Source organism: Solanum verrucosum, unplaced genomic scaffold (genome assembly GCF_900185275.1).
Source record: "Solanum verrucosum unplaced genomic scaffold, falcon-dt-bn FXZP01000255.1, whole genome shotgun sequence".
Taxonomy (NCBI): Eukaryota; Viridiplantae; Streptophyta; class Magnoliopsida; order Solanales; family Solanaceae; genus Solanum; species Solanum verrucosum.
The window spans coordinates 394,949-422,567 of record NW_026020006.1 but is presented as its reverse complement, the minus strand read 5'-3'; the positions used below and the strand labels follow the sequence as shown (position 1 = coordinate 422,567).

At 32.1% G+C, this 27,619-nt stretch overlaps 4 protein-coding genes across 4 annotated transcripts; 2 read left to right on the top strand and 2 right to left on the bottom strand.

Annotated features, from left to right (window-relative positions):
• The first annotated feature begins 2,283 nt into the window (after positions 1-2,283).
• LOC125819698 (uncharacterized) lies at positions 2,284-9,662 on the top strand. Its single transcript, XM_049499169.1, has 5 exons — positions 2,284-2,341; positions 7,246-7,354; positions 7,918-8,284; positions 8,897-9,138; positions 9,222-9,662. Coding segments are annotated over exons 1-5 (966 nt in total). The 5' UTR covers positions 2,284-2,340; the 3' UTR covers positions 9,469-9,662.
• On the top strand, positions 2,295-6,642 carry LOC125819697 (uncharacterized). Its single transcript, XM_049499168.1, has 4 exons — positions 2,295-2,452; positions 4,969-5,335; positions 5,550-5,791; positions 6,203-6,642. The coding sequence occupies exons 1-4, from the start codon at positions 2,343-2,345 to the stop codon at positions 6,447-6,449; spliced, it is 966 nt and encodes a 321-aa protein (XP_049355125.1). The 5' UTR covers positions 2,295-2,342; the 3' UTR covers positions 6,450-6,642.
• Positions 9,663-15,933: 6,271 nt separating the features above from the next.
• Positions 15,934-20,488, bottom strand: LOC125819694 (eukaryotic translation initiation factor 2 subunit gamma-like). Its single transcript, XM_049499166.1, has 9 exons — positions 20,436-20,488; positions 19,030-19,174; positions 18,800-18,861; positions 18,134-18,246; positions 17,955-18,057; positions 17,293-17,520; positions 16,997-17,215; positions 16,517-16,777; positions 15,934-16,273 (listed from the first exon to the last, which is right to left on the bottom strand). The coding sequence occupies exons 2-9, from the start codon at positions 19,133-19,135 to the stop codon at positions 15,971-15,973; spliced, it is 1,395 nt and encodes a 464-aa protein (XP_049355123.1). The 5' UTR covers positions 19,136-19,174; positions 20,436-20,488; the 3' UTR covers positions 15,934-15,970.
• A 1,736-nt stretch (positions 20,489-22,224) lies between these two features.
• Positions 22,225-23,710, bottom strand: LOC125819700 (chaperone protein dnaJ 49-like). The gene is made up of 2 exons (XM_049499172.1): positions 23,668-23,710; positions 22,225-23,058 (listed from the first exon to the last, which is right to left on the bottom strand). The coding sequence occupies exon 2, from the start codon at positions 23,011-23,013 to the stop codon at positions 22,231-22,233; it is 783 nt and encodes a 260-aa protein (XP_049355129.1). The 5' UTR covers positions 23,014-23,058; positions 23,668-23,710; the 3' UTR covers positions 22,225-22,230.
• Between the last annotated feature and the right edge of the window lie 3,909 nt (positions 23,711-27,619).

The following is a 27,619-nucleotide window of genomic DNA, read 5'->3' as shown; positions in this document are numbered from 1 at the left end:
TAAATCACTTCTTTTTCATAAAAATAATTCAGAAAAATATTTTTTACCTGTCAAACAGACCCCTAAATATTTTTTCCTAATACATAAGATATGACATCATTTTTGAAAGACTGAATACATGAACAATCCTTAAATTTGTCAATAATTAATTTAAAGCCTGTTTGGCATTTTTGCTAAAAATTACTTATTTTTAGAAGCATTTTTTTTATATGATTTTAAAAAAAAGTGTTTTTGAAAAAAAGTAATATGCATTTGGCTAATTCATTTGAAAGTGTTTTTGTTAAGCAAATAGTGTTAGACTAATCTTTTTTAAAAAGTGTTTTTTAGAGTCAAATTACGAAAAAGGGTAAATATCAATGTACTTTTAATACTAAGATTATTTTATAGAGAGAAACTATTTCAAATATCTATTAGAAATTTTTTAATGAAAATATGCATATTCAAATTTTCAATCAATATTATACATAAATAAATAAATAAAATAAATATTAATATAATATTAACATGATGACTTAACTATAATTCAAAAAATCAAGAAAAATAAATTTAAAAACTATTCCACAAAGCAAACCACTATATACAAAAAATTCACCACAAAAATAAATAAAATCCTTCATATTTTTAATCCTACAAAAATGTCGTTGTTACATTTATTTCTGATTCTGTAAAATAAGACGTAAAATAATATATAAAATATAAAATAATTATATAAATATAAAATAAAAAATTTATTATATATAAAATTAAAATTAAAATTCTTGTACGAAACTTAACCAAATTTACGATATATGTTAATTAATTAATAAAGGATATATTGGTAAATATTTATATGGGAGGAATATTTTAGTCTTCAAGAAAATAATTTTCTGCTTCTGCTTCTGTTTTTTTCAAGAAGCAGAAATTTTCAACTTCACAACAGTTGACTGGGCTATAGCTAAACTTACCCTTTGTCTAAAGATGTGGTGCCACGAGGTATTCAAATAGGGTTCGCGAAGCATCTGGCTTACCGGTAATTTCCCATTCCCGCCGTCGAGAGACTTTAATAACTATAGCATGCCAGTAACAGGGAGTTTCCCAACATCAGAAAAACTGCTTCTGCTTCCATTTAAAAGTAGTTTTGAGAATTTGCCATACACTATTTTTTTTTTCTTCAAAAAAGTGCTTTTATAAAAAAAAACACTTTTGACGTCCCAACAATAATGTCAAACATGCTCTTAAACACTCAATCTACGTTATATTCCAAATTTAGCATTTAAATAAGTATTCATATGAGACACTTCTAACTTAAATTTTGAAAAAAAAATATTGTGCATGATCTCAACCGTTTAAATTTATTAATTACAAAAAATATGTCACGTTTTTTTATTATACACATTGACCTCAATTACAAACCTGATTAATTTTACAACTTATTAAGAATTAAGACTAATATATATAGTTAAAGAAGCTGATATATTTTAAGTGTTTAATTTATCAATGTAAAAAATACTTATAAAAATATTTTCCAAATTTGAATCGAACATATTTAATAAATATGAACACTTTATCATGTATTCATATGGTAAACCAATGCAATCACTTTTACATAGTGAAATTGACAACGACAACCACAAACACAAAATGTCTAAATCACAGGCCAGCAATAATTGTCCTGATCTCCAACCGTCTAAGTTAATTAATGACATAAAATATGTCATATAGTTTTATTATATACACATCACCTCAATAATAACAAGCCTAATAGTTTTACAATTTATTGAGACTAGTATATATATAATTAAAAAAATTGTTATGTTTTAAGTGATTAATTTATTCACATAATAAATATTAAGAATACATACAATTTTTTTTTCTAAAATTTCAATAAAAAAATATTCAATATGAACACTTTATCACATATTTAGATACTCAAAACAATCACGTAAAATTGACAATGGCAACAACAACTAAATGTCTAATCACCGGCCAAAAATTATTGTGCATGATCTCAATTTATGTCACATTATTTCAATAGTAACAAATTTGATTAGTTTTACAACTTATAAAAAGCAGTTGATATATTAAATTTTAAGTGATTAATTTATCCATATAATAAATATTAAGAATATACAAAAAAACATTCAATATTAAATCAAAAAGATTTAATATAAATACTTTATCACGTATTCAAATGTTCAACTGAAACAAATACTTTTATCACATAGTAGTAAAGTTGAAAATGACACATGTCAGATATTTAGGTACAACTACTTGTATTTATAACAGGCCATACAACCACAGCAAGGCTAATAAAAGTACACACATTGAAAGACTCGAGAGTAAGAAAAAAAACAAACAAAAAAATGGAGAAGATAGAGCACAAGATGGTAGCTGTAAATGGCCTAAATATGCATATAGCAGAATTAGGCCAAGGCCCAACAATCCTCTTCATCCATGGCTTCCCTGAACTCTGGTACTGTTTGTTTCAATCTTGAATTTTGTAAATCCTAAATTATATTAGATTTTCTAGTAGCTTTTGGTGATTTGAGGGTCTTTCGGAAACAACATCTTTAATTTTGAGGTAGGGATAAAGTCTGTATACTGTCTACGTTTCCTAGACCCCACTTTGTAAGATTACATTGGATATGTAGTTGTTTTCTAGTAGCTTTTGTTGAGTTGATGGTCTGTCAAAATAACCTCTTTAATTTTTAGGTAGGAATAAAGTCTGTGTACGGTCTACATTCCCTAGACCACACTTTGCAGGATTACATTGGGTATATTTTTGTTTTCTTGTAGCTTTTGTTGAGTTGAGGGCCTGTCGGAAGTAACCTCTGTAATTTTGAGGTAGGAATAAAGTCTGCGTATAGTCTACACTCCGTAGACCCATAGGATTACATTGGGTATGTGCTGTTGTTTTCTAGTAGGTTTGGGGAACCTATTTTCATTGTAAATTTGGGAAATCATTTTGTAAAGAACCAAATTCTAAGCAAAAACTCATAAATGTAACCAATTACATAATAGGGAACTAAAGGATTGTAAGAACTAGAAAGAGATGAGAGGTCAGATACTCAGAAAGGGGATGAGGGAATATAGACTCTTCATAACAATTTTCATAAAACGTTCTTTCTCATATGTCGTCCTTTTAGCTAGATGTTTTTGTGGGCCTAGGTCCCAAATCAACCTTTGCAAAAGCCTTCTAGTTTTGTTGTTTCTTCTTGACCCAATAACTAGTTGTTTGACATCCATGTAGGTATCGTTTTGTAACATTCATTAGGAACTACTTGAGATTTGTATAATACAGATTGTATGCTCATTCATAGTAAAAAATTCTTTCTGCTTTTGCCTAGAGGACTAATCTTGACTGGATCTCGTTAAATGACTGTGTTGTTTTTTCCCCTCAATTTGTTTTGATTGTATGATCGTGTGCTAGTTAACCCATGGTCTTCCACGACACATTTGAAACTACTTGAACTTTGTATGATGTCGAAATTGTAATTGGAATTATTTTGTACTATACAATTCGTCTCACTAGGCTTGCCTGTATCTCGTTAATCCTTATGTTGCAATACATGAACAATCCCTGCCAATAAATTAATTTAGACACTCAAACTAGGACATATTTCTAATTTAGCATCTGAACAAGTGTTTCTATTAGGTACTTTCCACTCAAATTTTGAAAAATATTATTGTGTGATCTCAACTTTCTAAGTTAACTACATAAAATATATGTCACATCAGTCTCGTCTTATATGCCTCAATTTTACGACTAATATGTATATATAATTAAAGGAGCTGACATATTTTAAGTGATTAATTTATCTACGTAATAGACGTAAAAAATACACACATAAATTCTTTCCAAAAATTTGAACTAGTAGTGTTTAATATGAACAAGTTATCATGTGTTTTTTACGTACTCTTTAACAACACTTGGTTCAATGTCAATGTACTCAACCTTTTTAAAACTTTGAAGTGTTAGTATTCTAAATGATAACAATCATAGTGAAATTGACAATGACAACCACAACATAATCATAGGCCAGATATTTGGTACAGCCACACCATAGTGAAATTGTAGTATGTTTTGGTGAACCGAAGGTCTGTCGGAAACAATCTTTCTACCTTTTGAGGTAGGGGCAAGGTTTGTGTATACTCTACCCTCCCCGGACCTCACTTTGTAAAATTACACTGAGTATGTTGTTGTTTTCTAGTAGGTTTGGGAAATCATTTCTTGTAGGATTAGGAACTACTTGAGATATGTATAATAGAGATTGTTTGCTCCTTCATAGTGAAAAACTCTATCTACTTTTGCCTCGAGGACTAATCTTGACTGGACTCGTTAAATTATTGTGTTATTTTTTTCCCTCTATTTGTTTTGATTGTGTGATCGTGTGCTAGTTAACTCACGATCTTCCAAGGCATTTGTGTGATGAAATTTTAATTATTCCGTACTGTACAATTCATCTCACTAAGCTTGCCCCAATCTCGTTAATCCTTATGTTGTTTTTTCTGTTCTCTCTTTGCTTTGACTGTGTGCTAGTTAATTAACGATCTTCCGCAATAGATTTGGGAAATCATTTTTTGTAGGATTATTAAGGGGAGCCTTGGAACAACAGTAAAATTGTTTCCATATGACCTATAAGTCATGGGTTCGAGATGTAGAAACAACATACTAATGCTTGCATGCATTAGGGTAGACTGGCTATATCACACCCCTCAGGTTCAGCCCTTCTATGGACCATGCATAAACGCGAGATGCTTTTAGCATCGAGCATCCTTCTTTACTTCTTGTAGGATTATGAACTACTTGAGATTTGTATAACAAGATTGTAATTGGGGATTATTTGTTTTGTACATTCATTGTGAAAAACTCTTTCTGCTTTTTGTCTCGAGCTACGAGGCTTGGTTTGGTTCTATGATAGTCACCACGATCTTCCTTGTCTCTATATGCTTTGGTTCTATGATAGTTAACTCAATCTTCCGCAACAGGTACTCATGGCGCCACCAAATGGTCTACTTAGCTGAACGTGGGTACCGTGCTGTGGCGCCTGACTTAAGGGGTTATGGAGATACTACTGGTGCACCCCTTAATGACCCTTCAAAGTTCAGTATCCTTCACCTTGTGGGTGATGTTGTAGCACTGCTTGAAGCCATTGCTCCTAATGAAGAAAAGGTGTTTGTCGTTGCGCACGACTGGGGCGCGTTAATTGCTTGGCATTTATGCCTTTTTAGGCCAGATAAAGTTAAAGCCTTGGTGAATTTGAGTGTCCATTTTTCCAAAAGGAACCCAAAGATGAATATGGTTGAGGGGATAAAGGCTATATATGGGGAAGATCATTATATCTCGAGATTTCAGGTTCTCTCTGTTTTTGTCTCTGTATCCGTTTCATTTGTGTTTGATATAGGGATTTTTACATGTTTTCTGGGGTATATTCAATAACAACATATGCTATGTAGTAACAGAAATCGAAGGACAAGAGTAATACTACGACTAATAGTATGGACGGAACAAGTTAAATTTGCATTGGTAACTTCAGCAGCAAAAAGTTCACTGTGATTTTACCTTGTAGGTACCGGGCGAAATTGAAGCTGAATTTGCTCCAATTGGTGCTAAGTCTGTTCTTAAGAAAATATTGACATACCGCGATCCTGCACCATTTTATTTTCCTAAAGGCAAAGGCCTTGAGGCTATCCCTGATGCTCCGGTTGCCCTTTCATCGTGGCTTTCTGAGGAAGAGTTGGATTACTATGCCAACAAGTTTGAGCAGACTGGTTTCACTGGTGCACTTAACTATTACCGAGCTTTACCCATGTAAGCATTCCTCGCCTTCTGTGATATTGTAAATTTGATTGCATTTGTTCGACACGTTAGTTGTATCATGTATGCTTATATAGTTCACATTTGTTTCGGCTATTTTGGATTAAGGTTTTAGTTGTTGCATTTACAATTGAATAAGATTTGATCTTCGTCAAGAGACTATTAGTTTTAGTTTGAGACATGTTTTCTAGGAAGTCAAGAAAATTGTGAAGTTCATGAACACTATCGTATTCTATGTTGCTCAGACTCTCCAAAATTGTTGCACACTTGTGCCGGATCCTCCAAAACACACTTGGAAGCATTTCTAAATAGTTTGAACAACATAGACACTATTAGTTGCTTTTAAACTCTCTTGATCAACTTCTTCATACATGCATCCTAACGTTCTCGTCTTATGAAATGTAGAAACTGGGAACTCACAGCACCATGGACAGGAGCTCAAGTTAAAGTTCCGACCAAGTTTATCGTCGGAGAATTCGACTTGGTTTATCATATACCAGGTGCTAAAGAGTACATACACAATGGTGGATTTAAGAAAGATGTTCCATTGTTGGAGGAAGTTGTGGTTTTGGAAGGTGCAGCTCACTTTGTCAACCAAGAAAGGCCACATGAGATTAGCAAACACATCCATGACTTCATTCAAAAATTCTAAACTTTCTCTAGCGTATGCAGTATTTTATTTTGTGTAAGCTGTGTTCGTTACCTGTCATAATATGACTCATAAAATAGTTCGAATTTGGAACGTTGTGATACTATTTTATAATAATATTTAAGTTAATATATGTGATAATAACTAGATTCACAGTTGATGAATGTTTTATTACATAAACAAAATCTCAATAAAAGCTACTGAATTTTTATGTACTCGTACGTAGTTGTCATAACTCATTGGCTTAGTATTTTTATTTACTTACCAAACATTAAAAAAAAAATATTTTTTTCTAGCCTACCATCCATTTATTTTTAAAACGTGAAGTATTTTTATTAATGCTCCATCGTATACACCAAACACACCATGTGAAGCTTCCAGAAAAAAATGGACAGTTTTTGGACTTTTGCTAATCCAGAAGATATGCATCATTTTTAATAAACTGAATACAATTTGTTAATAAATTCATTTAGACACTCGAACTATAATATATAGTTCAAATATAGCATCTAAATAAGTAAAGTGCATGATTTTAACGTTTAGTTCACCATATAAAATATGTCATATCTTTTTATTATACACAACAGTCTCAATTGTAACATGCCTCAATTTTACGACTAGTTGAGGATCATTAAAGGAGTTGACATTTTATACGTAATTAACTTATCTACGCAATAGATGCTTAAGAATACACACCGAAATTTTTTCAAAATTTGAATTGAAAGTGTTTATCATATGTTCAGGTCATTGCCAAAGAGAGAGAATCAAGAAAACACAGAGTAAACAAACAACAAAAAAATGGAGAAGATAGAGCACAAGATGGTAGCTGTAAATGGCCTAAATATGCATATAGCAGAATTAGGCCAAGGCCCAACAATCCTCTTCATCCATGGCTTCCCTGAGCTCTGGTACTATTTTCTTCAATCTTGAATCTTGTTAGATTTTCTAGTAGCTATTTGTGAGCTTAGGCCTATTGGAAACAACCTCTCTAACTTTGATGTAGTGGTAAAGTCTACATACAGTCTACGTAGTTCAGATCCCATTTCGTGGGATTACACTAGGTATGTTGTTGTTTTCTAGTAGGTTTGGTGCGCCGAGGGTCTGTCAGAAACAACCTCTCTAATTTTAGGTAAGGGTAAAGTCTGTGTACAGTCTACACTTTCTAGACCCTACTTTGTGAGATTACATTGAGTATGCTGTTGTTTTCAGTTGGCTCATTCAAAGTGACAAATTGTCTCTGCTTTTGCCTAGAGGACTAATGTTCGCCAAATCTCGTTAAATTATTCTGTTATTTATTTTTTCTCTATTTGTTTTGATTGTGTGCTAGTTAATCCATAATGTTCTTCCACAACATATTTGGAACTACTTGAGTTTTGTATGAGCTTTGTTTGGCTGAATCTCGTTAAATCTTTATGTCTGGTTTCTCTTTGTTTAGATTGTGTGCTAGTTGACCCACGATCTTTTGCAATAGGTACTCATGGCGCCACCAAATGGTCTACTTAGCTGAACGTGGGTACCGTGCTGTGGCGCCTGACTTAAGGGGTTATGGAGATACTACTGGTGCACCCCTTAATGACCCTTCAAAGTTCAGTATTTTTCACATTGTGGGTGATGTTGTAGCATTGCTTGAAGCCATTGCTCCTAATGAAGACAAGGTGTTTGTTGTTGCGCATGACTGGGGCGCGTTTATTGCTTGGCATTTATGCCTTTTTAGGCCAGATAAAGTTAAAGCCTTGGTGAATTTGAGTGTCCATTACCACCCAAGGAGCTCAAATATGAATCCTGTTGAGGGGCTAAAGGCTTTATATGGGGAAGATTATTATATCTGCAGATTTCAGGTTCTCTCTGTTCTTGTCTCTGAATATGTTTAATTTGTGTTTGATAGCTATTTTACATGTTTTCGGGGGGACTATTCGATAGGACTTGAATATGACTTCATTTAGAATATTAATCAGTCGTGAAATAAAGAGCAGCACGGTGCATTAAACTCTCCTTGTATACGGGAAGGTTGTGGTGAAGGTAGGATTTTCACTAAAGGATTTCATCGTCTACCGTATATATAGGGTGATTTTTGGGCAAAGAAGTTTGTGGCCGTTTGGGGATGGGCTGGACCACTTCGAGTCAATTTGTAGACAATTCTTACTTGCAAACATGCTATAATACTCGTGGCCTCGTTACACAACAACAACCCTTACTGATGTGACAATACTCCCCTCCTCCTCCATGAAGGAAGTTTTCTAAAATTTGATATAAAAAGGACAGCTCAATCCACAAAATATCCCCCGTTAATAGAGTTCCAGGAAGGGCACACCTCAAGTTATCTCCATGTGACCTATAGGTCCGGGGTTCGAGCTATGAAAATAGTTGTTCTATATGTACAAAGTGTTTCCCGGTAGTACTGGATATGATAAGATGAGCTTATACTAAACACCTATGATCTTAACCTGCAGGCACAAGGAGATATTGAAGCTGAATTTGCTCCAATTGGTGCTAAGTCTGTTCTTAAGAAAATGTTGACATACCGCGATCCTGCACCCTTTTATTTTCCTAAAGGCAAAGGCCTTGAAGCTATCGCTGATGCTCCGATTGCCCTTTCAACGTGGCTCTCTGAGGAAGAGTTGGATTACTATGCCAACAAGTTTGAGCAGACTGGTTTCACTGGTGCACTTAACTATTACCGAGCTTTATCCATGTAAGCGTTCCTCTCCTTCTGTCATACCGTAAATTTGATTGCATTTGTTTGACATGTTAGTTGTATGCTCATATGAAATGCAGAAGTTCAGAACTCACAGCACCATGGACAGGGGCTGAAGTTAAAGTTCCAACCAAGTTTATTGTCGGTGAATTCGACTTGGTCTACCATATGCGAGGTGCTAAAGAGTACATACACAATGGTGGATTTAAGAAATATGTTCCATTGTTGGAGGAAGTTGTAGTTTTGGAAGGTGCAGCTCACTTTGTTAATCAAGAAAGGCCACATGAGATTAGTAAGCACATTTATGACTTCATTCAAAAGTTCTAAACTTCTTCTTTTCCTTTGAATTTTCAGAAAATAATGTTAGCTTCGGATTATCTAATCCCATAATTTGGCTTGTAAGTTCCCCATTTGTGGAACTACATTGGATATGTTGTTATTGTTGTTAATCGACTTGTAAGTTAGTTTAAATTTGGAACGTTTTGATGTTAAGGAATATAACGCCATAAGTTCGTGTGTAATTTGCTAATGCAGAGTGCAATGAAACGTTTAACATAGCAACATCAAATGCTTTTAACTTTACATAAACATCTCATGTTCTGTTATTTAAATTTTATTGTATCGTATCGTTTGAATTCATTATCAGGCAACGATGAAAAGATTTATTTTATATAACGACCAAATTTGGTGTGATCACGTTGTTACCTTAATATTTTCTTCTTATTTTATCTTTACTTATTATTTAATAATTATTTTTCATCTTTTACCCTACCTTTTCATAGTAGCTCTACCCCGTAACCTACTATTTTTGTAGGTTTATCATTCAAATTATGAATGTGTGACATTATGTAACGACGGAGAACTATACAATCTATCCAAAAATTGTATTCATTAAAACAATACAATACAATACAATACAATGTGATACATTACAATGCGATACATTATGAAATAATACATAACAACCATCCAAACAAAGTGTTAGTAGGGAACATTGATAGAAATTAAATTTACGATTTACTCATAATTTTAGCTCAACGATAAAAGCATAGCAACAAACAAAAGCATGATATTTAAGTAGAAAAGGATAATAATATATACACCCTATATACACTATATGTTTCAAACCTTGCTTTAGTTGATCCATAAAAATTTCTTGACCATAAAAAAAAGAGCAACTTTCACATATAACAAACACAAAATTCATATTTGTATGCTATAGCAAAGTTTGCATAATTGCGCTCCATAGCAAACATAAATATGTATATTTCGCTATACATATACAAAAGAAAGCAGTTGTATAATATGTTTTGGTATACATATACAAAAAGATCAATTGTATAAAGTGAGAGAGGCGAGTGAACGAGCGAGATCTGGGAGGGTGGCGAGCGAGATCTGGGAGAGTGGAGAGAGGGGAACGAAAATATATGTATATATACAATTTTCTCTCGTTTTATACAAACACAAACACACTTTATACACTTGCGTTTGTATAAAAAACGAGAGAGGCGAGGGAGAGAATGAGAGTGGCGAGCGAGATTCACCAGGAGAGAGGTGAAATAGCAACAGTTTGCTATGAGGTACAATTAAATCAAACTATATTTATAGCATTTAATTTGAATTAATATTTTGCTATTATATACAATTTTCCCTAAAAAAAAGAAGCTAAAATGAAGAAATAAGTGTCACAATAATTATTTATCACCTAATTTTTCCCTTGAGCAGTAAAACGAGGAAAATAAGACTACAAAAAAAAGTAATAACGGAGAAAAATCTAACTACAAGTGAGATCATATTTGGGGGAAAAACGACAAAATAAGAGTAAACATGTAAGAATATGATACATCTAACTACAAGTGAGACTAGATTCGTGATTTAAATTTTATGAGTTTGACTTTGACTAACTTTGACCGCCTCAATTAATTTAATTTACTTTATTCAAAAATATTATTTGAGATTTTAATAAAATCTGATTCAAAACTATTAATTTGGATAAAATCATATTACTAATAACTTTATTTCCTTTCTTGCATACTAAACTACATTGATGTGTGTGTATAAATACTCCCCTCCTTTAGGCATAGAGATATTCAAAAATCATGAGCAAGAAAGGACTAAGTGTACTTGAAGGGGACGAGGGTTCAAAAAGAAGTACGACTTCCATTGTCCCGAACATGACAACTGAAAAGAAACCTATTTGTGGGTTTCTCGAATTTTGTTCATTCTGCAAGAAAAAACTCTCACCTGAACAAAACATCTACATGTATATGTGAGTATTCTTCTGTTATTATTTTTTTCCACTCTTTTTCTTCACCATTTGCTTATTTAATAGTGTAATTTTTGTTATGATAGAATTTAAATCGAAGGTTAAATATACTTTATCAAAATTTATTCATAATTGAGGACTAAAAAAGTTACTAATGATATATATATTTCTTAAATGGATAGGGGTGATCAACCATTTTGTAGCGTGGAATGCAGAAGCAAGCAAATATCTTTGGATGAAGAAGAAGCTACAAACACAAAGAAAAAATTGGCTGATCAAAAAGCTTCTTCATCTTCGAAGAATTCGAAATCATGCTTTAGTCCAATGTTCTTTTAGCGATCTAGTATTATTTTTGCAACATTTTGTTTCGATTATTTTGTCTTGTTCCTTTTTTTATATTAGTATTGTAAGGGGATTCATAATTTGAGATTTTTGAGTTTTGATTTAGAATCCTATTATATCATGTTTAATTTACTTAGTTTTGAAGTCTATATTCAGACTTTTTAGATATATTATAAAGTATCTTTTTTCGATGGAGTAGAATCATATTTTAAATATTTTATAACAAAAAGGTACAATTTGATAATAATAATAATAATAGGAGTAATTATTATTTTCTAGCCTCCAAGGGCAAGTCATCCTCAATCTCTTAAGCGTTAACCATTCTTCTAATAGACCTTGCAAGCTCAGGATCGTATCAAATTTTGATAAGTTCAAACTTACACCTCAATTAAGAAGTATATACGGTCGAAGTCAATTGCAGAACTCAACAAGAGTTGAGGTCGATCCCATAGGGAATTACAACAAAAACAAATCTACTAGTTCTTATGTTAAGTTACGGTTGATATTCCCGAAAATTAAATTGCATAAAGTAAATATTGCATTTGTTTTAACATCCAAGCAACCAAATGTATTTGGAGTTAAATAGTAAGAGTAACATACGACAATTCCTAGGTTTGATTATCAATTAGAATAGACTAGAATTGTGTTCCTCATGACCTTTAGACTACAACTCAGATTTCTCACAAATAACAATCTTTTGATACAATGCATACATTCATAGCAAGTTGTGTGCCCTAAAACGCTTTTCAACCCTATTAGATGAATGTCACCCCTCTCCTCTCGGTCTTAGAGTGTTTCAATTTTAATCCTGCATGTTTGTTTACAGAACTATCCTCTCTCGATCTCAAGTCGTCAAAACAAATGATTAAATCAGTCTTTAGAATTTTCTAATCATGTACTTTTCTGTCGAACAAGTAATGAACAGGCAGGTCTTAACGTGTGCACTTATTAGAAAGTATTCAATATGAAAATAGAAATGAAGCATGCTAATATTAATTAACAGTCATTTGTGGTTGATTTTAGCGTTGTGTCCTAGTCATGGTTCCCACAACCCTAGTTGTGGTGCTTAGCTGCACATGTTCTCAACAAAGCATTAATGGTTAAACATTGATGAAAATTTAGAAAAATAGACTTACAATAATGAAAACCAACACTTCTTGATTTAAGAACACGAAATCATTTGGAACTTGAATTTCATTTTTTAAAATTAAAATGAGAAGTTAAAAAGAAAACTAATGAATAATTATTATATGTAAAAGATAATATAAAGTGGACACCGTTCCCACATATTTAGGTGCTCTTACTTGTAGAGTGATTTGTATATTAGGTGTCGATAAAAAGGCTATGAAGTTGGTTAGATTATAAATGCAGGTGATTTACACCTTGTTGGATGGTTCTTACCTATTGTATTGTAGTGTATTGTAGTTAATTGTATTGTTTGTTTAAACACAACGTTTGTTATTTCAATTTTATTGTATTGTATCGTTTGAATTCATTGTCAGATAACGACGAAAAGACTCATTATTTCATGTAACGATTGATTTGGTGTGATGTTAATATTTTCTTCTTATTTTTATTTTTACTTATTATTTAATAATTATATACCATCTGTTACCCTACCTTTTCATAGTAGCTCTACCCCGTAACCTACTGTTTTTTATAGGTTTATTATTCAAATTATGAATGTGTGCCATTATGTAACGACGGCAAACTATACAATCTATCCAAACGTTGTATTCATTAAAACAATACAATACGATACAATATAATGTGATACATTACAATACAATACATAGCAACGATCCAAACAAAGCGTTAGTAGGGAACATTGATAGAAATTAAATTTTCGATTTACTCATAATTTTAGCTCAACGATAAAAGCATAGCAACAAACGAAAATATGATATTTAAGTAGAAAAGGATGATAAAATATACACCCTATATACACTATATGTTTCAAACATGCTTTAGTTGATCTATAAAAATTTCTCGACCATAAGAAAAAATTAAAATAAAGAAATAAGTGTCACAATAATTATTTATCACCTAACTTTTCCCCTGAGCAGTAAAATGAGGAAAATAAGACTACAAAAAAAAGAGTAAAAAGATAACAGAGGAAAATCTAACTACAAGTGAGATCATATTTTGGGGAAAAACGACAAAATAAGAGTAAACGGATAAGAATAATGATAAATCAAACTACAAGTGAGACCAGATTCGCGATTTAAATTTTATGAATTTAACTTTGATTGACTTTGACCGCCTTAATTCATTTAATTTACTTTATTCAAAAATATTATTAGTGATTTTAATAAAATCTGATTCAAAACTATTAAATTTGGATAAAATCATACTACTAATAACTCTTTTTCCTTTCTTGCATACTAAACTACATTGATGTGTGTATAAATACTCTCCTCCTTTAGGCATAGAGATATTCAAAAATCATGAGCAAGAAAGGACTAAGTGTAGTACTCGAAGGCGATGAGGGTTCAAAAAGAAGTACGACTTTCATTGCCCCGAACATGACAACTGAAAAGAAACCTCTTTGTGGGTTTCTTGAATTTTGTTCATTCTGCAAGAAAAAACTCTCACCTAAACAAAATATCTACATGTATATGTGAGTATTCTTCTGTTATTATTTTTTTTCCACTCTTTTTTCGTCACCATTTACATATTTAATAGTGTAATTTTTGTTATGATAGAATTTAAATCGAAGGTTAAATATACTTGATCAAAATTTATTCATAATTGAGGACTAAAAATGTTATTAATGATATATATATATATATTTCTTAAATGGTATAGGGGTGATCAACCATTTTGTAGCGTGGAATGCAGAAGCAAGCAAATATCTTTGGATGAAGAAGAGCTACAAACACAAAGAAAAAACAGGCTGATCAAAAAGCTTCTTCATCTTCGAAGAATTCGAAATCATGCTTTAGTTCAATGTTCTTTTAGCGATCTAGTATTATTTTTGCAACATTTTGTTTCGACTATTTTGTCTTGTTCCTTTTTTTATATATATATTAGTATCGTAAGGGGATTCATGATTTGAACTTTTTGAGTTTAGATTTAGAATCCTATTATATCATGTTTAATTTACTTAGTTTTGAAGTCTATTATTCAGACTCTTTTAGATATATGAAGTATCTTTTTTCGATGGAGTAGAATCATATTTTAAATATTTTATAACACAGAGGTACAATTTGATAATAATAGGAGTAATTTTTATTTTTATTTTCTAGCCTCCAAGTGATGGGGACAATCTATTTTGATAAGCACACATTTTGTTGTGTCATTGTATTGTATTGAATTTATCTCATAGTTCTAAAGTCATTATTAATCTTTGAGCCTTAACTAAAGTAAGATTCAAATCAATGAGCCAATAAACAAGCTCGTTTTAATAGCTTAAGTGATAGTTTGACTATATGAAATCATGCAAAAATACTACATTTGTGTAAACAACTTGGACTCGTGTCCTGATCACATGACAATAACTCATACTGATGCAACGATACTTGCATCCCTTGTGAAAGAAGCGTTTCTAAAATTTGATATAAAAAACAATCTAATGCATAAAGTATTTAGCATTAGCAGAGTTCGATGAAGGGTCATATACCTCAAGTCATCTCTTTGTGACCTATAAATCACAAGGCCAGGCCATGAAAACAACCACTAGTACTTGTATCATAACAATAACTCATACTGATGCTACGATACTTGCATCGCTTTTGAAGGAAGTTCTTCTCAAATTTGATATACAAATAACAATCCAATGCATAAAGCATTCTGTATTAGCAGGATTCAATGAAGGGCCATATGCCTCGAGTTATCTCTTTGTGACCTATAAATCACGAGTTCAAGCCATGGAAACAACCACTAATACTTGCATTAGGGTACAACAATAACAATGTCCATTCATTAATTCAATTGGTTATATCATGATTTCAGTTACTTATTTTTCACACTTAAAAAATTCCTGTGTGAATAATCAGCAATTTTTTAACTCAATAGTTCTAAATGCAATATCAGAGAGAGAGAGACTAGTTGTGTAACTTCTTAATAACCGCCTAAACTAATGAATTACAAGTTACAATCTACTTGGACAAAGAAATAAACAAAACAAAAAATGTAAGAATAAAGAGTATCCAGAATTTCAAATTCTCTTCTTGTTTGAATAATTTTTCCTGCTGTTGAGTGACTAGTTGTGTGATTTGCTCATAAGGGGGAAGATGGAACATCAAGAGTAATACCAGCTTGGATTTCACCCCAACCGATAAGACGCCAGTGCTTCTCGATTCTCCGGCTAAGAGCAATTTTCTCCCCTTTGCTGGTACACACGGGGGACGTCAGTTGCAGTTTCGCGAAAACATTCTTGATAGCGACAACACGAGCGCCTGTTGACATAGACCCTATATTTAACATGAGGATTTCTCCCTTTGCCAACTTCGAGACTCTACCCTGCCTCTCTGAGTCCTTTGTCCTCACACCCAAAAGACGTCGTAGCAAAAAGAAATTCACCTGTGTTACAAAGGGGTATAGAAATAAAGAAAGGATACATAAGAGCACTCTAAGAGGAACCTCAGTTGGAAGGAAGATAAAAACGAGCCTATTTGATAACACAATCATAAAAAAACAAAAAAATAAAAAGAGCCAGTAGTTTGAAACTTAGACAAGAAAAGGTAATTGATTTAAAAATCAGTTCTTTAAGAAAAGACGTTAAAGTCTAAAAAGCCTTTGATGTGTACAAGGAAGTCATTTTACCTCTAGTTCGACATAAACTTCAGGAAGTGACCCGACCTCCCCAAGAACCTGTCCCACCAATCGATCAGCACGTGTCAATGTTGGATCCATAGTTGTTCCAACTCCAATGAGGCCTCCAGGAACGGCAAATTGTAGTTCATTTTGCTCGGCAAACAATGATACTATTCTTGAATATATTGGAGTACATTTGATGTTGCCACTCTCATCTTTCACAACAATTCCAGGACGAATCTCAATAAGTTGATTAACCTTCAGTACACCCTGCGCAAAGAATATAATCAACATTATCTTGAACATCTTCCAATGAGATCTTCATTTCTTCATGTCTACACTCTAATAGGCCTCAGAACATGTTGAAGGGATAATCAAATAAAGATGGCCCTTCAGGCATTACTTGATTGCTTGGTCAAACTAAAAGCCTAACGCTAAAGAAGCTATGAGTTGCATCATTACATTGATTGCAGAAAGAGAGAAAGATACCTTCAAAATACTGCCACCAGCAACACCCCCTCTGATATCATCAACTTCAAAACCAGGTTTATTTACATCAAATGACCGGATAACAATCATATTTGGTGGTGAGATGAAATTCCTCTCAGGAATGGGAATTTTTTTCACAATATATTCACAGACGACATCGATGTTGTACTTTAATTGTGCAGATATTGGTACAACTGGGGCACCATCTGCAACAGTTCCCTGGAAAAGAATTTGAAATATGGTTTTATAATACATCCTGTGAGAGGCAAATGAATTTATACCAGTATTCCACTTACCTGAATAAATTTCTGAATTGCCTCATGCTGGTTGATAGCAACATTCTCCTGAACCAGATCAACCTTATTTTGAAGAATTATTATATGTTGGAGACGCATAATTTCTACAGCAGCTAAATGTTCAGAAGTTTGAGGTTGGGGACAGCTCTCATTGGCAGCTATTAGAAGTAAGGCGCCATCCATAATTGCGGCTCCATTAAGCATAGTAGCCATGAGAATATCATGACCCTGAAGTAAAAGATGTCATATAAAACATTGATATGTCAGGAAATTAAATGCTCAAGTACAATGATATTGTTGCAAAATGAACCTAAACAGCTGGCATAAGGCTAGATGCAGGAGAAAGTGTCTATGCCTGAATTGTTTATCATTGATGCCATTCTTAACGTCCTAGACTTCTTTTAAATCATAGAGAAAGCTAATAGGGACTGCAAGTTAAATAAGAACAGCAAAGCTTATATGTAATGTTGAATATTCATTACAAAAGAAAAACAGTAATAATTCACAGTAAGATTTCTTCTTTGCTACTTCTCTATTGTAAGGATGTATGTCATATCCATGTTCGGTAAGACAATAAAGGTTTATCTGTATAATAAAAACAGAATGCACAAGTAATATTTTAAGTAATACATACAGTAGAAAGTGGCATGTGTGGAACTTACTGGGCAATCAACAAAAGACACATGCCTCAGCAATTTCATTTTGCAGTTCTCAAAACCAGGGACGTCACACATGGGATTGTCTTCTTTTCCACTCCCATAAGCCCTGGAAAGGACTGCTGTTACAACACAAGCTACCAGATGAAGTACAAGAATGATTCTTTCTCAAATCAAGGACTCACTTGTAGCATGCAGGTCTAGGACAGCGCTCTTCTTCACATTTGTATATCTTAGCATTTGCGTATCCAAGCTTAATTGTAATATTACGCTCTAGCTCATTTTTAAAACGAACAGTCTGCAAAAATAAGGGAGCAAATTATTTGCAGTCTGACTACTTTCACCTGACACAGTAAAATAAGTAAGACTAAACAAAGTCCAGACCAAATAAGGACTTACAAATCAACATCTAAGAAATATCAATTGAGCCACAACAGATAAGACAAATCAATTCTCCAAATACCAGCTCTGTGTCATGTTGCAATAGAGGCTAATGTAACAGTAGCTTTGATTCATAACCACCATATAAAGTAGGAGGGCGTGGAACTACTTTACTTTTTAATCATAACATAAGGAAAAGGACACAAAACTCAGAAATGCTTTCTAGTTGCTGAAGTAAATAGCAAATACCCTTAGATATCAAAAGATCAACAGAAAGAATAGTTGTTCTCACAAATACATATGTAAATACGTATATATATTTACAGTTTACTAAGACCAACATATCATTTGGTTGTAACTCAAGAGCAACAGTTAAATAGAGGACAGTCAAATCTGACAAAAGCTTTATTAACTAGTGGCACAGATTAAACTCCATTGATAAAGGACCAGAATTTTAAACACAGACATACCTGTACACCAGATATAGCTTTTACAACTGTTGACTTCCCATGAGCCACATGGCCAATAGTACCTAGAATATTAAATTACATTTCAGTAATTCAGTGTGAGTAATTAAAGTGTATAAACAGCTACCCTGGAGAGAGAATGGAACAAAAAAAAAAGAGGTATATTCCATGTACGAAATAATGTAAGCAATTGTCGAATGCAAGTAATCAATAATTCTTAATTACTAGTTTACCAATGTTTATTGTTGCCTGACGAGCAATAACTTCAGGCGAAAGCGGATGTAGCTTTGTCACATCCAATTTGCTTAGATCTTGCTCCATCAATCCTTTCCGAGACATTTTGACTGATGTTCGATATTTCAGAAGCAAGTTTCAACTCTGAATTTCGGAACAAAGACAAAGAAATTCATCTTCAAAGCCATCAAGTTGAGAAACACATCAGCCTACTCAAAGCATAGGGCTACAGACAACACAGCTTAATCGCCAAAGTTATTTTGTTAATCAGAGAATGTTCAGAATGACTCTTTATTTACTTTGTTTTATTGTCAATTCCATACCAAGGAGATAGAACATTGCTGATCAAAGACCGATCTCCACCCGCCCACGCTTGATGACAGATGGATTCATCAGATAATTCTAACATCCTAGCATCTAGAATTGACATTTGTTTTTTTAATAAATGCATCACTATCACCAATTGACACTATCAGGCTGATTATATTTTTATTTTACAATAGTAGTATCCAGGTTAGCTTGCATGCACTACTCTAATACTCCACTGAGTACCTGCTACAACTCAACCCACCAGCAGTAACTATACACCAAGAATTAGGTGGATGGAAGAATTCGCTTGGAGTTTCCTAAGCTAAGACTAGAATCATGTTAGTTGAATTTAAAGCCAATAAATCATAATAGTTCAGGTTTCAATAAATATGCTCAATTTGATAGGTTATACATAGCAGTGGCATATAAAGACATTATTTCTTTGTTTATAACCGTAGTGTCCGGGCCAGCTTTCGCACACCTCGATTAAATCCAACAGACCTTCCAACTCCCACCACCACCACCACCAAGTATCAGATAACACTATCCACAAAGGCTATGACAGATGGGAAGAAATCACATAGTGTTTTTGTCTCTACAGAGATTCTAAAAAGAAGTTGCTAAATTTCTTTTTCTTTATTTTGATAACCACCAGCTTACGTGCACCTCAATTAATTCCACCACATACTTGTAAGCTCCTACCACCACCAAAGTTAGAACATATTGAAACAAATCAACTAGTGTTTTGTCTCTAACAGGATTTAAACCCGAGACCTCATAGTGCTCAACCCACTTCATTGACCACTACGCCGAGCAAGTTGCTAAATTTCTACCAAAACACTTCCCACATAAAAAAAAAGAAGAAGGTAGTACACACCTTTAACAACTGTAAACATCAATATGTAACTTTTTTTCAATATTCAATACTATTACTATATTATTCAGCGAATGAGGCTTTATTTTTAAGAAATAGAAGCAAAAACAGCAACATGTTAATCCAATTAACTAAAAAATCAGCATTTTATCACTAAAAATCATTCAAAATAGGATATATGTAGAGAGAGAAAGCATGTGAGAGAAAGTTAGCAAAACATACAAATCAGCCGCCGGAGAAGTAGAACAACGAGGAGTTGGCAGCGGCAGCAGCAGAGAGGGCTTGAGAAGAATTAACGAACAAAGCAGTTAGCATTTGGGCTTTAACAATGGGCCAATAGGCCCACTAAAGTGAGTAGTTGGGCCGGTTCTGGGCCACAACCCATGGGCCAGTGGGTCAACCCAGTCCATCATCACTTAATTGTGATTAATTAATTAGTATGTATTTTCGAATCAATTTACTCCAATCTGTATCAAATTATCTAGTATGAATTTTAAAAATAATTGTCTGAAATTGTTTGTGACTTTTCAAGTTCAAAAGTCAAAACAAAATTAATTATTTTTTCTATTTTATCTTTAGTAGTAATTGTTCTAGAAGATTACAAAAATATTTTAATATTGTGTATTTAATAAAGAGATTATATCTTAATTAAGACATAGATGACGATAAGATAGTAAAACATTTCTCCTAATTAATTTTTTTCTTAAGAAGAATGTAAAAAAGAAATACGATAAATAATTTGAGACGAAGAAAGTACTACTCAACCATGAAAACTTTTATTAATTTGGTGTAAATACTAATGGTTGTGAGCAAGTTTTTTCTCGCATTATCAATGGTATTTTGTGGTTACACTAAAGAAAATTGTTACACTTTGTCTACATTTTTTCTATTTCGGACGAACTTACTCGTACTTCGATTATATACCAACTAACTTTCATCAGCATTGATATCATATAATTTTGTTCACTAAAATTTGACAAGATAAAAAGTATTCATCTAATATTTTATGAAATTTCAAATGTTATTACTCCAAATTAATTCTCGAGGCCAATCGATGCGCGATTCAAAATTCAGTGAATAAAGAATCGTCTCTTTACCCTTTTTCACTTAAAAGCATGGATTTTCAATAGCAACAAATTCCATCGCGATGTGCACATAAACCATACATCACGTCATTCTGGACTAAATTCTTAAGAAGGGGCTCAACTGAAACTCATTTGTTCAAAAATTATACGGTATATCTAGGTAAAATGAAATATAATCCATAGATACAGATTGGTGAATTCTTCTTATACAAGGGGAGCATCCTTTTTTTCCCCTCAAATAATCGTGGTGTTCAGATCAGCTTACACTTACTTTTGATTAAATTTACAAAGTATGTGCTACACCTCCCACCAGCATAGATACCAGACCGAGCTTATCACTTAGAATATATGAGAAGTGTTCAATTACCACCTGAAAGTTCCATGCATCTAGTCAATAGACCTGCAAGATCATGCCTTGATCTTCAATATAATGCTAAAAGGGCCATAAATATCTCTGTTGCTTGAACTCTTCAGAAATGTCATTGGGTGTGTCTCGGATAGTCCAAAAGTAGTTCATTTTTGAAGAATACGATACAGATGAGGTAATATTTTTGAAAAGTCCGAACAACATAGCATAATATGGAGAAAGAAGATTGAATATGTTGCTTCTAACATAGACATAAATCACTAGTTCAATACATATTTTATAACTCAGTAAAATCCAAGTGTAGCAGCAAAGGTTTCTATGCAGATAGAAAGAACTTAGCTAACCTCAAGCTACTTCAAAATCTCGAATTTTGGCACAGTTAGCCGTTAAACATTCTTGTTCCAGGAAAGGGCCTTACACACCGAGACAGTGGTTGATCCCGTCAATAGGATCAATGGAATGTCCTTTTTGCCTATGAGCATTTGCACGAAGAAAGGAGCCTCGTACAAAGGGGTGGAAAGAAGGCTAAGGCTGACAATAGTGGCAAAAAGTCTTCTTCTCTTAGTCAGGCTCCAAAGTAAGGACGATATACAAGTAGAACAATAAACAAAAACATCACCAATTGAAGGAGAAGTACTAATTTACGCACAACAGGACCTAACTCCACTACCCTCAGCTCAGCACCAGCAGTTCGCGTCCTGTAAACATAACTACTTCTCCTAACCACATCATCATCATGACCGAAAAATGACCTGAAAATCTCATCAGGATCAAACTCATCACCAAAACTATACTCGTGCCCCGTTCTTCTTCTCCTCACACCACCAACATTACACTCTTGACTATACACGAATTCGTCAGCATAACTTGTCTCATCATACTCTCTCCTGGAACCAACATCACTCAAACACTTAAACGCCTTTGCTACTTTCTTAAACGTGTCTTCAGAACCTGGAGCCTTGTTTTTATCAGGATGAACTTTCAACGAAATTTTTCGATATGCCTTTCTAATTTCATCAACTGAACAACTCTTCTCCAGACCAAGAATCTCATAATAGTCCTTCTTACTCTTAATTCTTCTAATCAACTCCACATGTTCCTCTCTATAATTCATCACATCCCCTGTCTCATTTTTCACACTAGCAACGTCATTTTTAACCTCGTTAGATGTACCACGAATTGATGAATCAAGATTTTCACAAGCAGATAGAAGATCATCCAATGATAAATTTTTATTAAGACGATGCGCGATTCCAATAAATTTTAGGGCTCTCTGTTTATTACCTGATGAAATTGCCTCTTTAGCAATAGTAATGCATCTTAAAGCCTCATCTTTGTTACTATCCATTGTAACATTCAGCTCATCAACTTCAATTCTATTCAATTACAAGCCCTGAAATCGAAATCAAGCTCGAATTAGTTAGTGACAGAGCCAGGAATTTGAATGAGAGGATGAAAAAATTCATCAAATTCTTGCAACAAATAGATATGTATCCATAACGTTAATAATAATGCGTTCAATGCTAAAAACCTTAAAGGTTGAACTCATAAAGTTTAAATTCTGGATCTGCTTCTATAACCAATTACACACCAATGATATTATGATGATTCAATTTTTACAACCACATTAACATTTTTTTCCCTACATTATGAGGGATAGCCCCTGAATTTCGATTAAAAAAGACGTAGACGGATCCAAAATTTATTGTCACTATAATTTTTTCTTCATATATATATATATATATACATAGTTCGAGCCAAAAAATGTAGATTTGATTGAACTTGATGATAATCAATGATCCAGGGTTTTGTTTGACAATTCAAAACCATATGATAAATATATTATAATAATAAGTCTATAAATTAATCAAGAATGACATTGCACAAATATGTAATTGAAGTTTTATGGAATTGTTATCAAACAAATTTATTCATTGATGTTTTTAAAGGAGAAAAAAAATTAAAAAAGGATTATTAAAATTAATAGAAAATGTTTTTTCACCTTCAATGGAAATTGAAGCCTGATGAGCAATGGACGAGAGAGAAGATGTTGCTTGAAAAAAAAAAATTGATTTTTGAGAATGGAAATCTTTTACTTGTAATAGGGCACGAGTCCCAACTAAATTCGAATTTGTGGTGAAAGATGGGTTAAACACTTAAAAGTGCTACATAATAAAGACGATTCCATATTAAGGGCCCGAATCATTATTGTGCTAGTATAAATATGTTTTTTTGACTCAATTTATATAATTTTCTTTTACTTAATTTTTTATTTGATGTTGGACCTTTGTATAGGTGAAACAACCAAAAATAACTATAAAATATTCAGTGGAATTTCATAGATGAAATTTAGAGAGGGTATAATATAAGTAGACCTTATATTTATCTCGTAAAGGTATATAGATTTTTTTCGAACACCCTTAATGAGTAAGTGAAAGTGAAATAAAAGAAAGAGCAATGCTATTGGAAAATATTTAACAACAATTTTTTTACCGAATAAAAAAAAATATGTTTCTTGATGTAATTGAAGAAAAAGACTCATCTATAAATGAATGCATGTGCATAATGAAACTTTATTGTCGAGAGCGGCTCAATAAATTTGATGACCTAATTTTCAATTTACTTCATAGAATCCATGCAATAATGAAATACAAAAGAACATATTTTCTCATCTATATATGGATAAATATTTCAAACATGACAAAGTTAATTTATAGCTAGCTATTCAAAAAAATTGAGTTGAAATTAGAAAGTAAAATTGCTAGAAGCATAAACTAAGAAAATTAGAAATGAAGAAAGAAGAAAATACGCTAACCAATCGAGTCTCAACTATCAACATTGCCAATTATCAAAAATAATTCTACATGTTTGGTTCATGATAAAAAAAAATCAGACTTGCATATGAAAGATTATGTTTAAGACATAAATAAATAATAAACATGTGTTCTCCTCAAATTGAACACATAAACCAATAATAAAATATGTGTGATTTTTCAAATGCATAGTCCACCAATTTTGTGTTGAAGCTCTAGTAATTATAATACACACTTCAATTTGAGTAGTATATAAGTTTTTTAAAAATAAGAATTGATCAAGCATTGCAAGATTTTTTTATGAAAACAGAATAACAAGAACGAATAAGTAAATTAAGGATTCTATAAATCTCAAAGGCTAAAAAGCATAGTTTAAATTCAATAATTCAAAAAAAAAAACAAAACAGATAGAACAACCTTCCACAAATGTTACGTTTGATGGATATTTTACACCAGTATTTTTCATCAATGCATCTTGCTTGAAGATGCACGACAACTAATACATTGACAAGGTGGTGATGGACGTTCACCACTAATTGAAGTGCTTCTGGTTGCCAAAGTGAGCTCCAAACATGGTAACACATTGTTACGAGTTTGCTCATATAAAGTGGGTGATTCATGACTTATAGGATCCGGAACAACGTTTAGACCTGAGACAAAGATCCTCCGATCAATCATCTCAAAAGCAATTGGAGGAGGAGGCACATGCAATTGTTGTCTCCATCTATTTTCAATAACAAAGTACTCAAAATAATATATGGTTCATGAAATAAATTAAATATACTTCTAAAAGTATATGCTAAAGGATTTAATGAGAGAATAAACTTACTCATTTTGTTGGATAATAGCATTTCCATCCACAAAAGTATAAGAAAAAATGTTGCGACCATCTCGTTGAACATTATTAATGGTCATCTCATGCCACGTAAAACTATATTTTATACCACAAAAAATATATTATAAACACACTTAAATTATTCATGCACAAACATTAATTTGAAATCTTAGTTTAATCAATCAATTGTATTTGATTAAGAAAAATAGTTGAGTAATCTAGAGTTCATATGGATAGTTATAAGATATCAATATCATTGCCTAATTAATTTCTTCCTTGTACATGTGTTACTATAATTTGAGCTAAGTTTAAGAGGTACCTAAATCTTTATGCTATTACCAATATGTGTTATTAGTTCAATTTTATTTCAAATACATCCTGTTTTAACATCTAATAAAGTCTAAAAGAAAAAAAAAGCATACATAAATTATTAGGAAAAAAAAGAGAGTAAGATTAATTACCTCATATGGCTAGCACCTCCATTATGTGCATCGTTTGTTGTATGAAGAAGGTTTCTATCTCCATCTTCAGGCTAAATTTCAAATAGAATTTTGTTTTTTTAGAATTTATAAACAATGAAAAAATTAAACGATGTATAATTTTATTGTACACAAAAAATTAAAAGATCAAAATCAATAAATATAAAATCTTTGCTTAGAAAATCCCTAAAAGTCCGTCTTCTTCGACAACTTCGCAATTAGGGCATTTCATTAGCCCAATAACATTGAACTCAACCGCAATACAATCTGTATAATAGGAAAAAATTGAAGACTAATCAATGAAACATAAAAGTTCAGAATTAACTTATTAAAAAGAAAAATAATGCTTATACAATTAGATTATTAGGTCTTAATGTGTGCCAAACAAATGGAATCAATCATATAACGTTCAAACTTTTAAATTAGACGATATGAAAAAAATATAAGATTTAATGCTTTATTTTTTGTTGTTTCTATCCAAGTTTTTTTAAAAAAAATATATTTTTTATTGTACTTGTTTTTACCAATTTACACCAAGGTTTTATCTAAAAGACCAAAGAAAATAATCTAGCTAACTACATGAGTTATCATTCACTTCAAATGAGTTAAAAAAGAAGAAGTAAAAATCCAAATAAAAATTCAAGAAAAAAAGCCATATAAATCAAATACACAATTTTTAATGTTGAGTAGTGAAAGATCTAGTTAGCTACTAATCGATTTATCAAATGTTTACATAGAAAAAAATTCTAATAAAAATATATGAATGAATGAATACCAACATGAAAATAATGTCCACATATAAGTTTGGTGATGGATCGTTTAGCATCATCAACAACCTTGTGAAAGCAAATAGTGCAAAGAGGGGCACTGTTTAAATCATTTGGGAAAATATTATTTGCCATAACTATTGAAAAAATTAAGACAAAACACTTGGTGAAAATCAATTAATAAAAAAGAGAAGTGAAGAGGGAAGTGAGAAAATAGGCTGATTTCAACATCATTTATAGGGACAGTTTTACACATTAATTAATTGTCTTACTAAGTTTGAAACTTTTTATCAGATTTTCTTACTATGAATTATGTTGGTGGTCAAATGGTAAAATAAAATGTAAATGAAAATTGATTTGTCTTATTTATTATTAGTTTTTTTTTCTATAATAGTGTTAAACTTTAAATTATGTGAAAATATTTGTTGTGGTCCTCCATTTATAGGAGAGGAGTTAAAATCATGTCTAAAAAATGATTTAATGGTAAAAATACATTTAAGGTAACTCGACTTTTTAAGTTTCATATATGAATTATTATTAATTACTTATTAAAATACACATTAACTATCAGTTATTCCTTTTTTTCTACGGTAGACACGGGACTATTGACCCTTCCTGAATTTCAATCAAATTTTTAGCTTTAAATATTGATTTAAATCTAATCTTTTTTCTAATTTTTATTTCATTTTTAGTAGATTTTTACTTGAGAAATTAACAAAAAAAAAATAAATCATATTTTAAAAAAATAATACTTCTATTTTTGGTTTGCGAGGAAAAAGAAAAAATTCTTTGAATTTTCATATTCTTACAAAAATATATTTTTGGTAATATTTTAATGTTGGTTATTTTTAGAAGAAAAGTAAAAAAGATCAAACTATATAGCATGTAGCCACGTGGTAAACTCCATCTCAATCTTTGTCGAAAGCATATTCCATTAGAAAGGAGAATATTTCATTCTTCCTCCCCTGAACTTTTTAATTTTTTCCAAAATTCATAATAGACATTTTAGGAAGATTAATTAGACATAAAAAAAATCACACTTCATCCTAAATCTAATATT

Coding starts and splice junctions, on each gene's coding strand:
- LOC125819697 (XM_049499168.1), top strand. CDS start 2,343: ATGGAGAAGATAGAGCACAAGATGGTAGCTGTAAATGGCCTAAATATG. Junction 2,453..4,968: donor CATGGCTTCCCTGAACTCTG/GTACTGTTTGTT, acceptor CTTCCGCAACAG/GTACTCATGGCGCCACCAAA. Junction 5,336..5,549: donor ATTATATCTCGAGATTTCAG/GTTCTCTCTGTT, acceptor TTTACCTTGTAG/GTACCGGGCGAAATTGAAGC.
- LOC125819700 (XM_049499172.1), bottom strand. CDS start 23,013: ATGGATAGTAACAAAGATGAGGCTTTAAGATGCATTACTATTGCTAAA.
- LOC125819694 (XM_049499166.1), bottom strand. CDS start 19,135: ATGTCTCGGAAAGGATTGATGGAGCAAGATCTAAGCAAATTGGATGTG. Junction 18,862..19,029: donor TCAGGCAACAATAAACATTG/GTAAACTAGTAA, acceptor TTAATATTCTAG/GTACTATTGGCCATGTGGCT. Junction 17,521..17,954: donor TGTCTTTTGTTGATTGCCCA/GTAAGTTCCACA, acceptor CTTTTACTTCAG/GGTCATGATATTCTCATGGC.
- LOC125819698 (XM_049499169.1), top strand. Junction 7,355..7,917: donor CATGGCTTCCCTGAGCTCTG/GTACTATTTTCT, acceptor CTTTTGCAATAG/GTACTCATGGCGCCACCAAA. Junction 9,139..9,221: donor TATTACCGAGCTTTATCCAT/GTAAGCGTTCCT, acceptor TATGAAATGCAG/AAGTTCAGAACTCACAGCAC.